General features: G+C 41.2%; 1 protein-coding gene across 1 annotated transcript in view; it reads left to right on the top strand.

Annotated features, from left to right (window-relative positions):
• Positions 1-17,491, top strand: part of ARFIP2 (ADP ribosylation factor interacting protein 2) — a gene marked incomplete in the record, with an annotated part of 1,173,031 nt that overhangs the window by 587,967 nt on the left and 567,573 nt on the right. Inside the window, 1 exon segment of the mRNA XM_044072222.1 lies at positions 6,945-7,053. Within this exon segment, the coding sequence (XP_043928157.1) occupies positions 6,945-7,053 (109 nt within the window).

Raw genomic sequence — 17,491 nt, 5'->3', positions numbered from 1 at the left:
AGTCTTTTCAATTGCCCACTCTCTTCCCTTCTCCTCAGTCTTTCAGCGAAAGGATCTTGTATACCTTTGGTGTGCATATACAACTCCGGATTCTATTTAGATAAGACTAAGACTATCAAAAAGTCTGATCAGCTATTTGCTTCTTTCCATCCCAGGGCTGTGGGTTTGCCTGTCTCTATAAACAGACAGATGTTCATCGTGTTACACTGCTGCAGTCATCACACTTGGGTTATCCTGCTGTCAGGCGGTCCCGCAGTCGGCCCGAGTTCCAAAGTCTTGGTCCGGTGTCGGTTGCTGTCGCTTCTTCCCTGACATCAGTGCGCCAGGGGTATATAAGATGCAGCCGACGCCATTTTCTTCAGTCTTTCTTGCCACGCGGTGCCCGATGCAAAAGCAGTTCGCAAGTGCCGGTCGGCCGACTCCTGAGATTTTCATTCCGAATCCAGAACCAAAGTCTTCTACAAAGCTAAGTACCCTGTTGGGGAAACATTTTCTTGCCTCAGACCGATGTCAGTAAAAGTTAATAATTTTATTTCTTGAGGGAAGCAAATACCTCATAAGAATTTCCATTCCTATTGTATCCCATGCCTAGGCCCAGACCACGACGTCAGTGGTTGTCGGTTTTGTGCTACGTTTAACAAGTGCACTATTAAACGTCTGTTTGATTTTGCCCAACATTATTTTGGCAGAAAATTCAGTTACACCATGCCATCGGAACAACCGACGACCGGAATACACAAAAAGCGCAAAGACAAGGACAGGTGTCCGAGGCCCAAAACTGACGACGAAGCCTCTGCTAGGCAAGTCGCCGGTTCTCCGGTTTTCAGCGAGGCGCCTTCGCAGCCTCTGGCAACCACTTCTTTGGAACCACAGGCCTCCTCTGACTCCCACGTGGAGATGGCTGGGCCTTCGGATACACCAGACTTGAGACCTACCGAGACTAACCCTTCTGAGGGCTCCGAAGTAGCTGAACAACCCGCAGCTTGAGGGCTCCGGAGTAGCTGAACAACCCGCAGCTTGAAGATGTTTTCAGGCCTACTCAGTTAACCATTAAATCTTCTGCTAAATCTAAACCAAAGAAACAACTTCAGCATTCACCAGCCCAGGCCTCCATGCCCAAGAAACAGATGCTCAAAATGGCCGAAGACCTAATTACTCTGATCAGGGGGTCCCACCCTCCTCCTGATAAAAGGCCTAGACAGGATGCAGACTATGACTCATCCGACCAGGTGTCCGTCTCCTCAGATTCATCCTCAGACCTAGGATACTCTTTGCCCCGTTATGAGGATTCTGATGCTGAGGAAATCCATTCCTTCAGCCTCTCCACCAGAGGACTACTCCTTTGGGGAAACCTTACGTACCATGCAGGAGCATTTACATTGGGAGGGCCAGGATTACTCAGAATCCAAGAAAAGGCTCAGAGATTTCCTTTTATTACCTCAACACAGACCCCTTGCTATTCCGCCAGTTTTAGATATTGTGGATGATGTGTATGCTGAATCCAGCTTAAATCCTGATTCTTTACCTCCAGCTCCAGTTAAGCCAGACAGATATTACAGAGTCCCTGACTCCCACAAATTCCTTTATAAAAGCCCTGTTGCTAACCCTGAAACTATTTCCCAGGGTCCCAAAGGGGTAAAGGCCTCTACAGCAAAAAATCCAGTCCCCTCTGATAGAGATTCCAGGGCATTAGACAGATGGGGAAAGAAAGTATATACATCTGAAACTTTAGCAATGAGAGCACTAAATTGCCAGTTTCACATGCTTAAATATCAGCAATATTTGATGTCTCAGTTGAAACAAAAATGCTTCCAAATTCAGATCTTCCTAACTATAAGGAAATGCAGGATTTATTGCATACAGCTGAACAAGTGGGAAAACATACTTTGCAATGTGGTTTTGATTCCTTAGAGGCCTCCTGTAGAGCAGCAGTTACAGGGTCCGTCATTAGAAGACATGCTTGGTTAAAAGAACAGACCTTACCAGATCATGGTAAAGCAAAGTTATTGGATGCACCCTTGCAGCAGGATGTTTTATTTGGAGTTAAGGCAGAAGAGGTATTAAAGAAATTGGAAAAATTAACTTTACCTCCTTTTGAGCCAGCTAACTCAGCAGACTTAAAATATGTCTCTTGGAAAACTGCTCTGCTCCTGGCAATTACCTCAGCACGAAGAATTTCAGAATTACAGGCACTAATGGCAGTGGAACCCTTCATCATGTTCCACCAAGACGGGGTGTCTTTAAGAACAATCCCTACTTTTACGCCAAAGGTGGTATCAAGTGTGGCTCTAAACCAAACTATTCACTTGCCAACTTTTTATCCAAATCCACAGAATAAAGGGGAGAGACTACTGCATTCTTTGGACATACACAGGCAGTTACGCTTCTACTTGGACAAAACTAAAGCTTTCAGAAAAACTGAGCAATTGTTTGCATCATATGCTGCAGGAACACAGGGAAACGCCATTTCAAAACAGACCATTTCAAAATGGATAGGCCATTGCATACGTTTCTGCTATACACATCATGGGAAAACTGCACCTAACAACATTAGGTCTCATTCCACCAGGGCAACAGCCACTTCAACTGCCTACCTCAGAGGAGTACCTACCCAAGGACATTTTGGAAGCAGCAACTTGGAGTTCTGTACATACCTTCACCAAGCATTACCATCTGCCTCTTTACTCTAAATCCAGAGCTGGCTTTGCCACTGCAGTTCTGCAGGGCCTTATAGCCACCCCTAATGCCTTATAGATCCAGCCACCCTACCTCTGCTTTGGGATTCTACCCAAGTGTGATGACTGCAGCAGTGTAACACGATGAACATAGTACAGTTTTGTACCTACCATAAATTTAGATGTTCGAGTGTATACACTGCTGAAGTCCAGGTTACCCTCCCTCCTTCCCCTCTTACTTGCTGTTACTTACCCTGGTATTCTACCCTTACTGCCTATGGGGAGTATTTGCTGGTAACATAAAGTATTTGATTGCTTTTCTTATGTATATTTTATTAGCAATTTACATTGCCTACCTTTTTGGGGGCACCTGACATCTGGTGCAAGAATAACTGAAGAAAATGGCGTCGGCTGCATCTTATATACCCCTGGCGCACTGACGTCAGGGAAGAAGTGACAGCAACCGACGCCGGACCAAGACTTTGGAACTCTGACCGACTGCGGGACCGCCTGAAGGCAGGATAACCCAAATGTGATGACTGCAGCAGTGTATATACACGAATATCTACATTTATGGTAGGTACAAAACTGTACTTTTCTTGGATTTCTAAGGCAATTTTGTTTTGCTTTGATTTCCATGGTAAGACTATTTCTGCTCCTGTTAGGGCTCACTCCATTAGGTATGTGGCTTCCTCAGGGGTATTCTTTAAGGGCCTGGATATTGACTCTTATTTTAGAGGCTGCTACATGGTCTTCTGTGCACACTTTTACCAAACATTATAAACTGGACACCATTTCTAGATCTAGAGCAGGGTTTGCTAGAGCCATTCTCCTTGGCTTTGTTAAAAGCACTTCTGTTTTAAGCTCTTCGCTCCTTCCTCCTTCCAGGGTTCCTACTAAGCTTTGGCATTCTCCCACATGTAAAGAATACTGCAACATTGAATAGAAGAACATAGTTATGTAAAATCGTACCATAACCATAGATGTCCTCCTCTTCTGTGTTGCAATATTCTGTCCCTCTCTCCTGTCCCTACATCTGGTCTCTTTCCTCAGATGACATTTTATTGCTCCTTAGATCTGGTGTTCCTTCTGGGGCATTACAGTTCTGGGGATTGTACGTGTGGATATCCTTTTATGGCCATGTTGTCAGCACATACATGCAACATCCCACTTACCCTGCAGTAGGTAAAAGCTGTTGTATGCTGGCCAGGCTTCGGGTTGTTTGGACAGAGGACTTCCCACATGTAAAGAATACTGCAACATATTAGAGAAGGACATCTATGGTTATGGTAAGATTTTACACAAGTATTCTTTTTTCATACACTTTTTTCCCCTCAAATGGGGATAACATTGCCCACCCATATCACAAAGAATGTCTGTCTTATGTCCGTGAGTCACCCATATTACAAAAAATGTCGGTCTTGTATCAGTGCCTCATCCTTATCACAAAAATGTCTGCCTTTTAATCGGTGCCTCACCCATGTCACAAAAAATGTCTGTCTTTTATAGCAGTGCCTCACCCATATCACAGAGAATGTCTGTCTTATAGCAGTGCCTCACCCATATCACAAAGAATGCCTTTCTTTTGTAACATTAATGCCTCATGTCAGTTGTATTTGTAGTGGCACCTGTTTCAACTACTACATCTCCACTTGTGTCAAACACACTAGTTCATTCATTCAAATGTGATTACTCAACCCATTTCAGGGTCACTTGTTAATCAGAACCTTTCCTGTCATTCACTGGGTATAAGACAGAGGATCTAATCTTGAAAAGGGTACCAGCACATAATGCCTACATCAGTGAGCAATTTGGAGGACTGCAAGCTCACCTACAGCATGCATCTAGGATACGGGAGGAAACCTTTGCACCTGTTGAAAGTCCAGATCAGCACATAAAAGATGTGGTGACTGCACTGAAGACAGCCTAGCAGAGAACTAAGTTCTGTGAAGCAGCAGTGCTAACCACTGTGCTATCACCATGTCTTTAGAGTAATATTTTTAAGTATGGAAATTTTGCATTTTCCTTTGACATATAGATCATACAGATAGCACTGAAGTGCAAAATCTGCTTTCTATAATTGCTGTCTTTGTTTTCATGTGTTGTGACGGCTTTGTCGGTAGGTTTTCTCAGTCCACAATTTTAGAACTTCCAAAGTGTTATACAAGACTGCACACCTTACTTGTTTAGGCACGTTTGCCTAGTAGCAGAGAGAATTCACACACCCAATCCTTTATTAGCAAGCATTTTAATACCAGTCTACTTCAAACAGAGCAGTCACTTCCCAACTTACAAAAATAATAAAGCTCAGCTTGCTTGATAAATATCCCATTACTTTACTGTTGTCCTGTAACATTTTTTCATTAAGAAACTTAAGCTGATTTTTAATGATATGAAGCAGTTTTAATGGACAGTAGGTGGAAGTAGATTATTTACAGCAGTAGCTTATACGTTTAATATTAGGTAGGCAAATGGGCAAATTAGATTTCACCCAAGACATCTTTAGCAACATCTTTCATTTGTGCATCTTTTTTATTGCTTCTTCCCCCATACGCTATATGGGCAGGCAAACAAGGTTGCATCTGTGTTCACCCTGTGTGCGTCTTGAACAAAACATAATAATTTGCTAGCATCTTTAGAAAAACTCTTTCCCCTTTTCTAATGGACGTGTATATGCTGAAAACCATTTTTCACAAGGGGTATGAATAAGTCATTGATGGATGGTGCCTTTGTACTCTTGTTGACTAATCTTCTTTCCTAACATTTTGTCTTTATTTGCGTTTCATAGCATGTCCTATTGTTTGTGAGATACACGTGTTCCTCATTGTCATCCTTTCTATTTTTCCTCTGTTGCATATGAATCAATTGCATTACTTCCTTGCTTATCTCTAGTGGCAGCCATTAGACAAAGCCAGTAGCAGTTGTAGGAGAGACGTGCCATCTCGTTATTCTCTGCTTTTTCAGATTCTCCCCTACAAGTAGCCCATGCTTATTCAGAAATGTATAGCTGATGTGTACTCCTCAGTGATCACAGTATGTCAGACTTTGTCAACAGGCTGAATAAGAAGATTGTTTCTGAGTTTAGTGGGGGGGGGGGTTGTTTGCTTTTGTAACTTCTCATTCTAGATATGTAAAGTAGTTCACAGATAACAAATGCTGCTGACTACAGTTAAAATTTAGATCTGATGTTCTCTTTCATTCCTCCTCACGGTTGAGTTATGGATCCAACTCAAACGTATTTTTTTCAGACTAGGATCCATGTCTCAAGCTCCTCCCACTTCCCATAATGCACTGACCCCTGACTAACTCCCTCAAATCTCATTTGCTGCTCAGAAGTGTCAGACATGATTGCTGCGTCTTGAGCCTTTGGATAGTTTTCCAGTGAGATTTCTGTCTCCATCTGGGTTTTTCCGTCTGTTTCTTTCCTCCCCTTCTGTCTCTGTGTAGATCTTGATTCCTTTTTTCCTTTAGCTCAGCAGTTTGTTGTTTGCCTATGCTTTCCATCTAGCTGTTGGTTTTCAGGTCTTTTCCCCTTCTGGCCACACTTTGCATTTATATTAAGAATGGCCCACTCAGCTAGGTCCATGTCCACTGTCTCTTCCAGGGCGTTGTTAACATGATATCTGCGCTGCAGCTACTTGATCAAAGGGCCACACCTTTGTCTTGCATTACAAATTAGCCATCTCTAGGAACAGAGCCTCCTTTGGTTCGGCATTGCTCTGGCATATCCTTCCTTGAGACCACCTAGGAGTTGTATAGCTGGGGACTGTACCCAACCGTGAAGAGGAATAAGAGAGACCTCTTCAGATTTTTTAGTTATGTACTTACCATAACTTGTTATCCGTGTTGTCCTGTCATCTCCCTACCCAGTGCTCTGGAAGACCTGGAGAGAACCTTTTAGGAACTGTTCCTGGTTTTTGAGCCTCTGGTCCTTGAGGTGTACTACTTTCTCTCTTTCAGCTAATGGGGCAGCAAACTCAATCTGAGGGAGTTAGGGGATGGTGCATTATGAGAAGTGGGAGGAGCTCGAGACTTGGAACCTAGTCTGAAAAAAATGCGGTCAAGTCAGATCTGAGGGTTGGATCCATAACCCAGCCGTAAGGACGACACAGATACTAAGTTATGGTAAGTATCTCACTAATAATTATACTGAAGAAATTTTTGTTTGCTAGCAGGCTATGTAAATGAAGACATCTTGTGTTTCAACATCTTGTTTTATTCTTGTATTTTTTGGTGGTTAAGGGCACTTATGTTAATGTTATTTTGTAGGACCTACAGCAAGTAATGGTCTCTGGCCCCAACTTAAATGAAACCAGCATTGTATCCGGTGGTTATGGTGGGACAACAGAGGGGATCATACCAACTGGGTCATTGAAAGGTATGTAGCTCATAGACATGATTATCAAAGTCCTCTATGTATTAGTCATGAGAAAGTATTGCATGCAAGTAGCAACCTCTCTGCTGAATCTCGGGGTGGTAAGATGAGGAAACAAAAATTAAATTTTATTTTTATTTATTTTATTGTACATTTGTTAACTGGGAGTGTCCGGCTGAGCTATTGCCCTTTTTCAGCGGAGGCCTGGGAATTTTCTATGTTTCTTTTTTTTTTTTTTAATATATTTTTTCTATATTTTTAATATAGCTGTTAATCCTTAAATATTTAACTGCTTTATATTACTGCAAAATGTGATATTTAGTCTATTGACGTTACTGCCAGCTTAGCATCCTTTACCTAATTTTTGCCAGTATCTGCTTGTCTTAACACGTTAGTCTGTGTTGTAACCATGGTTTAATCCCAACCAGGCAGTGAGTCAAACTCCTTTGTACATGTTAGTCAGTATATTCTTTTGAAACAGTTTTATTTGTGACTTTTTATCTGCATGCAAGCCTTATAATTATTAAGCTTTGTACTGTAAATATGCATTGCTCAGCCTTTTGAGCGTTGTTTCTTTGCACCATTGTACTTGCACCCATACAGTGACTGAAACTGGTCCCACTTGGATCAGTGTATTAAACTTAACAAATTTAATAAACAGATAAAGTGAAAGGTGTGTTGTACAAAGTAGTGCCATCTCCTGATGGAGCTGTGAAAGTCTTTGTTGCTCCTGAGACAGAAGATTAGTAAACACAGGGCTTTGTAATGTTTGATTAAGAGTAATGCTAAATGACTAGAGCTTCTGTTTCCTGTCATCATTGTCAGTTATTGTTTTGCTCTGTTAAATCAAGCAAATTTAACATGGAAAACACCCTTGTCTGTAGATAGTGTGATAATAGTAAACTAGTGTATACAGTTTGAGAGAAGTAAGCCACTTAGCAGTAATGATGCTTAGTGTAACACAGAGTCTCATTTTCATATTTTCATAAAGTATATATTTGCACGTCATTTCTTCTGGCTTATTACTGTTTTCACTGCATTTTTGCTGTGTCTGGTGTCATAAATGTTTGCATTGGTTATTTTCTGCATTTGTTTTAATTTGTGATAATACCAGTATAATATTTGTAAACTGTTCGTGTCTTTGAGAGCAAAGGTATATAAATGTACCTTCTGCTTGTGCATGTACCTGATAAGTTACCCTTTTTAAGTTGGTTTTCTATAATGTTCGAGTCTCACCCACAAACCTGGGATTCATATGAAGGTTATAGATGTTCTATAGTGACATCTTTACAGCACCCTTCATTACGAGTGTTTTCTTCCATTCAGCTCCTTGATGCCGATTTATTTTTCATCCACCCTTCATTGAACTTGTATTACCCACAAAACGAAGAGCCTGCTTAGTCACATTTTATAGTAGTATGCAAGCGGAATATTTAATAGTAGACTTTGATACACATAAGTACAGTGTTTGTGTATTTTAATGTTTGAGAACGTCTCTCATTCCGGTAGTCAGTATTTGCCCCAGTGTTCCTTGTTTTAAGTGTGCACATCTCTCATTTACCTGGAAAAAATGTTTGTAATAGTCTTGTTTTTCTTCTCTATCCGCCAAAGAATTTGAAACTAGTAGAGAAGAATAGTGCATTAAATATCCACATTATTCAGGCAGTGAAATATTCCACTTTTAAGTGCACATAGAAGTGAAGAGTTGTCATGCCTCACCACAGAGGTTTATGATCATTTCTCCAATCATAATCCACTTGTTGGTTCAAGAAACTGTCAAGTAATTCACTTCAAAAAGCGAAGCTAAAGAGGTGAATCTTGATATCCATTTTGAGATCTTGTAATTATTGGGGTTGATTAGAAGATGGCTTGTAATTCTTTGTAGCATGTGGAGCTTGAATTACTCTGATGTACTACACATTACAGGAAAAAACTGTGTAAGTACAATGTTTTACATCTTTTAAAGCTGTAATAATGCTCCGCACCCAGACAGCAGTCAGGAGGTAAATGTTCTTCTGGGGTACTATCAGTTTTAAGTTCTTAGACACTTCAGTATGTTACACTTTGGGGGTTTTTATGTTGCAGCTATGTATTATAATTAAGCTGACATGGACAGGTTTCTTTTGTGATAATTTCCATTAGACAGTTTTATTGCAAAGGACCCTTTAGGGTTAAACATGTTATGAGAAGGTATAATACTAGAGGATTGAAAAGTACAGATATGATTCCCTTGGGCATAGCAACAGTGTTGAAGTGTGTACTGAAAGAAAGAACTGTTAAGTTTGTATGTACCATTTGGCCATCCCACAGGTACAGGGGCACAATACATCTGCTTGTATTGCAGCTAACTTATGCATGTTGGTGGAAAGTTATGAGTGTGTATGACATTCATATAATCGCTTTAACAGCAGCTGACTGCAGTTGCCCCAAGCATGTCAGTAAGATGCTAAGAGGATCAGTGTTCAGCAGGTCAGAGAAGCAGTGGTTGGAGGCCCTCAGCAGGGTAGGTAAAGAAGTAAAACAAAACACTAAAGTTCAGGAGCTTGCATGGTCATATGCTCCAAGCCAGAAGCAGATTCACCATTGGAGGTCTTGTCAGATAAATTTTATTGTAGTGCTAGTTGCAATAGAACAGGGAAAGGGTTGTGGGCTTTGTGGTGATCATACAAATGCTCTGGCAAGGCATTTAACACAGTCCTATAGATGCATCCAGACAGTTGAATATATTTCTCATCCTGGGAGTAATTTCTTGAGTTGTAGGCTGAACAACATATAGTATGACTGTCAAGTTGCCAAGGCCTTATGGAATGTAACTTTAGGCATGGCAGTATGCTAGTTAAGATACAGCAGAGCTCAAAAAGGTTACTAATTTTGTTACTGGACTTGCAAGTGACATTGCAGAGTAGCTTGAACATATATACATCTTTTCAGCTTGCACACTGATTTGCATTAAGCTATGGTGCAAAACTGCAAGAGATGGTAAAAGTAAAACCAGCAAGATAAGAAGAGCTTCCAAAACATGGACATTTAGATCTGGTGTATAAAAGTTAAGTATGATGCAACCAGAAATCTATAAGGAAAGAAGCACTAACCACAGAAGTGAATATAAGTGTCATGTGTCATCAGATGTGATGTCCTCATTGTGGGAAAACACTGGGAATAGCTGTTAACAAAGCTAAACCAATACTAGTTTGTATAGAAAGAACCATCACTAGCTTAAAGCAGTAAACCTATTCTTCATTAGATTACTTTTGCAGTAACTATTACATATGGAACATATGCCAAGGTCACCATACGTCCAGCCCATCTACAAAGCTTCAGTCATCTTGCTTATATGCTACACTTTTATCTTTAGCAGGAGCAGCAGAAGTGCTAGTGTAAGAAGGGTGTACAGACGTGCCAAAATTCAGAATTTTCTTGCTGCTATTCCACGTTTGCCGACTGTCAGCAGAGCTGTGCCTGGTGGTTCCTTATGGTCAGCTTCAGCTCAAGGTCTTCAGGTGGATGTATACTCTTTTTCAGATCCATCCTTTATTTTTGTCAGGTTTTTTTTTGTCATAAACCTTATGTCTGTCATGAGAAGGCAAGTTTAAGTGTGGATGTTAAATGCATTACAAGGACTCCCATTTTATCTGTATGTTTTCTTTAGGAGCTGAATATGACTTGAAATAGAGTTCGGTTTGTCATTCATCCCCAAGTCTGTTAGGAGCAGATTAAAGTACTGCTGTATCTATTTAGAAAAAAGACATCTTCAGGACTTGGCCATGTCATAGTCCTCTGCTGTGGACAATTCTCCTTCAGGTTAAAAATAAGTTAAAATTGTTGAGAGGTGATTGATGAAAATATGTATGTCCTTCTGTCTTCTACAGCTCCTCAGAGGTGCATTTCCAGCTCTTCAGACAGTCTGTCTACTTCTGCTGAGCCCTATAGAGCAACCCCCTTTGGAGTCCATTATGGTACAGGATCTTCACATGTCCAGTCAGACAGCCAGGAAGGAAGAACTAAGGACTATTTTAGCTGAGGGTGCTGGAAGTACTCACCAGGTTCTTGTAAGGAAGGACATTAAAAACTCAATCATGGAGGAGATACCTATGGCTTCAACCCTGAAGTTTATATGTCTGGATACCCCAAAGAAGCATTCATAGAAAAACAAATGTATATCACAGTCTACTGTTCCTTACAGTCAGAAAGGGAGTGAAGAAGATTGGTTTAATTTTGATCAAGAGCTGTTTAAAGCCATTGATTATGTTCAATCCTTTCTGCCTTCTTCTTCCACTTCTACCCCTGTTAAAAGGAAGAGAGTTCTTTCTTCTGATGAAGAGGATTTATCCGATTCTGATAATGAAGGGCTTCATCATGCCTTACAAATTCCTTCCCCTACTAGATGTGAATCTAAGACAGAAGACCCATTATTCTCCAACTCTTTAAATGAGGAAATTCCCTTTGGTGACACAATACATATTAAATTGAAAGATTTTTCATGTAGAAGGCTAAAGTAGTTTGACATTCAGAAAAGGTATTATGAATTTTAAATATGGACATCTCCATGCCTTTTGCTGTACTTTCATTTCTGGGGGTTGTAGAAGATGACTTTTTTTCCTCTCTAATGTCACCAGCCTGCTGCCCATGAAAAGACTGGTAGGTTTTATAAGGATCCTGATTTGCACATGTACTTCAATAAAAATCCTTACTCTGACCCAGCTGTTATATTTTGGGATACCAACAAAGGTGCTAGAATCTTTGTCACTATCCCTAATGGTAAAGAGAGCAAAGCAGTTGATGGATATGACAAAAAGGTATGCAGTTCTGCCAGCTTAGATAATAGGAGCTTGGACATTTGGCTTTGACAGTTTATAGCTGTAAATACTATTTTGAATAAGATGGGGCAAACATTAGCCAGTCTTCCTAATTCTGATTTGAACTCTAATGTTAATTGATCTGCTCAACTCTGCCTTTTTAGGTAGCTAAACATGCACTTAAATGTGGTTGTGATGGTGGTGTACTGTCTCCAGGGCTGCTGCAACTGAGACAGTTATAAGACAGCAAGATTGGTTAAGGCTACAGTCCTTTCCTGAGAAAGTGAAAACACAATTGTTAAATGCCTCATTGGACAACAACTTCCTGTTTGGGAAAACTTCTGTGGAATTCTATTTAAATAGAACATGGGGAAAGTTAGGCAGGGCACTTCTGCCTCTTCCAAAAGACCTATCACTAGCAGTGTACCCCAAGGTTCGGTCCTTTGATCACTCTTCTTTGGCATTTACTTCTGCGTGTTCAAAGCTAATGTTAAGGATTTGTGGCTGACCAGATTTGCAGATGACTACAAACTGGGTGCTGTCATAAACTTTGCAGAGGACACCAAGATGCTTTAAGAGGGTCTGTCCCAAATAAATAGCTAGAGTCAAAACTATGGACTGAAAGCATATGCCAGGAATTTTCTAATTGCATCCTTTGGCAAATGTGACTTCCCTTGTAACTATCACATTGAGAGCACACCCTTGAAAATTGGTCTTATAGTTAGGGGTATGGCAACCTATATTGACAATGAACTGTCATTTGGTCACTATGTATCCACTGCTGTAAGTAGGTCCTTTTTCATCACGCATCTTGTATCTAAATGTATTGCATCCATATCCAGGGATTTAATCATTCCATTGTACTTTGCAGTCAAAAAGCCAGTCACTGAGAATCATGCCCCTTTTTGTATATATATGTCAAAACACATCTGGAACAACCTCAGTGTTTGTTTTCTCTCAAAAAAAAAAATCAAGAGCCTAAATCGTAAATACTAAACAGACTGTTTCAAAGTCTTGTCCGTTTTCTCAGTATCATTCAGGCTACTAGAGGCAACCTCTGCCTCACTTGTAAAGCTTCAGCAGACCCTGTTCTGTTAGATTTGATAAACTTTTGTAAGTCCACTGGTATCATAAGCACCTACTCAAGGGATCTCAATCTGTTTTGTAAAATAAGTAGAACATGTTGAAGGGTCAGGTCTGCATCACAGTGCATACCACGTTTATGGAACAGTCATCTACTCCATGTAAAACAGAGTACTTCTTTTGCTCTCTTCAAATGTAATTTGAATAGAGTACATGGGCAACCACAAATTCACCACTGGTTTATCCTCGTATCCCTTTTGGATAAGGGAAAGATGTAAATGCCCCAACATGTCATTATTCTGCCTGCCTTTGGGTTATTCATATACAAAATATAAGGTCTACAAACTACCATGGGAATGTAAGGCTAGGCTTTTTAAGATATGCTCAAATTAATAGCCTAGTAATGACCTATGACCCCAAGAGAGGGGTAAACTCGCAGAGAGTTCTATTTTTGCAAGTTTCCAATTTTCAGAAGAACTGTCCTTCCAAGCCAAGCCATTTTTCATAAACCTGTCAAATTTGGCCAGTAAAAACCTGGCAAAGAGCAGTTCAAAAGGAAAAAGCAAGGTGGCTCTAAAATTAATTCTAATGGGTCCCAAAGATCCAACTCCCAAAGAGAAGACTTCTGACTATCCTTGTCACCCATCCTCTATTTCCCCTCCCTATCTTGTCTTTCCTCCAAAAATTACATGGAATCTGTCTCTGTGCCTTTCTGCATTGAACTCTCTGATTTTAAGCTCAACAGAGTAGGAATACAAACTAAAGTGAGATCTCCCCCTATTCTATCAGGTATATCTCATCTCCCAAAAGACTATATGCGGATCTTCATTAGATCACTGCTGCAGTAGCCTAAGCTATGTGGATTATGTCCTGCACAGCATATAACAGCTAAACAGCTTCCAAAGCGTTAGAGCACCTTCTGTGAGCCCAGAGTGTTGATGGCTTAAGCAGACAAGGGAGAAAATAAACAGTCTAGCCCCTTCAGAGCTTTCCTGCTACAGAATAACCCTCCTCTTGTGGGCTTTCAAGGATCAGCGGTTGGCTAACATAACTGTTTAATTATTGCTAGGCTTTACATTTTTTGGGGAGACTGTTGCTAGACATTACCAGTTGAACTTGTGTTTTTATATACTGTTTTAGTGTAAACTTGTTTACTTTTTATTAGTAATTAATATGGTTATAAATTATTTTTTCAAGGGTGGGGCAAGTGTATTTTGTGCTTGTCACTGTGTAATTTTTGAGAAAACACCACTTTTGTGGTACTTGTCTTTTACTGATTATTGCTGACATTGCTGAGTTGCAGGCTTCTTTCTTGGCTTAACAGTGGAACAGTTTACTGATTCCTTATTTCTCACTTCATTTAGATACAAGAAAAAGAAAATTACTAGACAGCCTTTGCCAGTTCAGCAAGCTGCTTCTTTGCCCCAACAGCAGATGGTTGACCCTGCAGTGGCCATTTCAGGTTCATTAGACCACTCATCTTTTTCCTTGGTTTCCTCTGGCATAGATCCTTCAAGTCACCATGGACTGGGGATTAGACACATCCTGTGTAGCCATTGTAGACTTGGAGTATCCTCTGTGAACATGGGAGAACCACTCTATCTCAGAGGAAGGAGTGTAGAATGATCTCTGCCTGGCCGGATTAAGATGCCTGCTTCTGAGGGTGACATCCCTGACATTGGACAGTTTGCTTCTGTGGATATTCCCTGTAAAAAGAAGCAGAAAGTTTAACATTTATCTTCTCCTGTCTCTCTCACCTTAGATAGGGAAAATGTATTGCTTAAGTCAGGGCTTAGTTCAAGTTCTTTATTTTTCACATTGCTGTACTGGTACGAGAAAATAAAATCTTCTGTTTCTTAAGATTTCTAGTGTCATAAATACAGAAAAGAATTGAAGGGAACAAATTCAATTACTCTTCTCAGACTCTGTTGCCGGAGGAAAAATATTTCTTCTAATTTTTCTCAATGAAGAATTTTCCTTTTCTGAAACTGTCTAGAGTAAGTCAATATTTCAATGAGAACAAAATGTCATTCTGCTTTCTTTGAAAACACGATTCATTACAATTGGAATTTCCTCAGCCTACTGCTGTTACTCCTGTTCGACCATTTTGGAGGATGTTAACCTGACAGCCAGTCTGCAGCCCTTAGGAAGGAAGATAAGACTGTACAAGGGTCCTCAGTCTTAGCGTAGTACCTACCTATGAACCTAAGTATTTCTGTCTGCCTGAAGGCATTTAAAAGCCTAGCCAGAATGTGTTGGCTTTCATTGCCCCCTTAGATTACTTCCCTGTGCCTCTGTCCAGCAGAGCCACTGAAGTGATCCCCGGGGTAAACTTTGTTTCCCTTCTACTTGTCAAGGTTTATGGTGAAGAGTGTTAGTGAGGAGCTCTGCCTAATGTAGATTGGAATCTTGTTCCAAAGCATGGGAAGTCTCTGGGACAGGAATCTATCCCTCCAGCACATCCTATTTATTGTTGTGGTGAGGTTTAGATCCCTAGAGCGTGTGAATCGAGGGGATAAGCTTTTCTTTAGGTGCAGCATGTCCATCAGTTCTGGGTTGGACATGGCCTTGTTTGTCAGGCAGAGATCACCTCTGAGTAGGAGGTATGCAACCGAGTACAGCTGGAGTTTCTTCAGTCAAGCTGCATAGGGCATCTGTTTGAGGCCAGTGATCCTCTTGGTGAGGTACTTCTGTGGTCTTTCCAGCTGTTGCAGGTGTCTTGTAAGATGCATCCCAAATGGGGCGTTGTACTCTATGATGAGTCTGATGAGCGATGAGTAGAGGGGCACAATAGCCTCTCTTGATCCGGATGCGAACCCTTTTCTGATAAGGTGGTCCACGTAGAAGGATTTTCCAACCACTTTGGAAATGTGATTATCAAAGGAGAGATTACTATCTACATGGGTCCCCAGATCCCTTATTACGTCTTCCATATTTAGGGGACAACCACCTATGTAGTAGTTTGTGGGTACTTTGTTTTTTCCAAAGGGGATGACTATGCACTTTTTGGCATTTAGCAAGAGGCCATGATTTTGACACCAGGTATCCGTCTCAGTGAGACCCTTTTGGAGGATGTCTGTCTCAGCTGGAGAGTCAGTTATAGCCCCTAGTTTGCAGTCGTCTGCAAACTTGGTCAGCCATAGTCTTCCTGTGCTTGCCTGTACCTCTGAGAAGTATATGTTGAACAGGAGGGGTCCTAGGACTGAGCCCTGGGGAACTCCACTTGTAACCGGTTTAGAGTCGGACCTAGCTCCCACAACTCTTACCATGTGGGCTCTGTCGGTGAGCCAGTTGGCAACCCATCTTGTGACGTAGGAGTTTATGTTCAGGCTGGTGAGCTTGTCTATAATACCAGAATGGGAAATGGTGTTGAAGGCTTTTGCGAGGTCTAGGTAGGCTGTGTGTACCACCTTTTCCTCATCTGTAGCCTTGGTAACTGTTTCAAAGAAGTCCACCAGGTTTAGGAGGCATGATCTGCCCTTAACAAAGCTGAACTGGGTAGGGTCCAGTGTTTGGAGGTTCCCAATGTCTCTCTTAATGAGTTCCATGATGATGCGCTCCATAGCCTTGCAGACCAAGCTAGTCAGGCTTATACGGCGATAGTTCCTGTGGTCTGTTGTGGCTCCACCTTTGTGGAGTGGAATAACCATTGCTGTGCACCACACTGTGGGTACATAACCTGTGGAGAGGCTGAGTTTGAACAGTGTGTTTAGGTGAGGGGTTAGTTAATCTTTTAGCTCATGTAGGACGCAGCCTGAGACACCATCTGGTCCCATTGATGCTGTGTTTTTGGCTTTGGAGAGGGCTGATTTAACCTGAGTGTCTGTGTTGTCAGGGGCTCTACATTCTTCTGGTATGGTTATGGGCCATTTTGGGGCTGAGAAGGGGGTGAAGTTTGCGCTAAACCTGTCTGCCAGGATGTTGGCAATGTCAGGCGGTTCAGTGTATTTTGTACCATTCTCCATTAACTCAGAGCAGATCTGAGCATTGCCACTTAGATTCTTGACATAGGTAAAGAATGCCTTGTGGTTATCTTTGGAGTCCTTGGCAATTTTTCTTTCGAAACTTGCCTTGGATGATTTTATGAGGGATCGTAGTATGTTAAGTTGTCTATCTTGCCTTCATTCTTGCTGGTTGGGTTCGGAGCCGATCTTCGGCTCTGACTCGGCCATCTTCTAAAGCTCGAGAGCTACATACTGGCTCGAGGCCTCCCCATATCCCATGATGCCCGGCGCTAGAAACCCAGATCTCATTTGCCGCTTCTGCTGCGAGGTTGCTCTAGTGGCTCAGGTCTTATAAAACTTTTATATTGTGTCTTTTCTGTCATAAAACTAGTAGTTTTAGCATAGAAATTCTTTTTTAGTTATATCTTTGGTATTATAGTTGCGTTCGTGTCTGAATCCTTGTCTTTTCCCCTCAGAAACTCGTTTTTATTTAGAGAGTTTCCCCTCCCCCTTTTCTCTTTCCTCTTAAGGTTTTCCGTTTAAGTTAGAGGATAACCTTACCTCTAAAAGGTTTCCGGTTAAGTTGGAGGATAACCTTTTTTCTCCCCATCTCCCAAA

Source organism: Protopterus annectens, chromosome 5.part0 (genome assembly GCF_019279795.1).
Source record: "Protopterus annectens isolate FY-2018-M chromosome 5.part0, PAN1.0, whole genome shotgun sequence".
Taxonomy (NCBI): domain Eukaryota; kingdom Metazoa; phylum Chordata; order Ceratodontiformes; family Protopteridae; genus Protopterus; species Protopterus annectens.
This window is presented reverse-complemented; position numbering and strand designations above follow the sequence as displayed.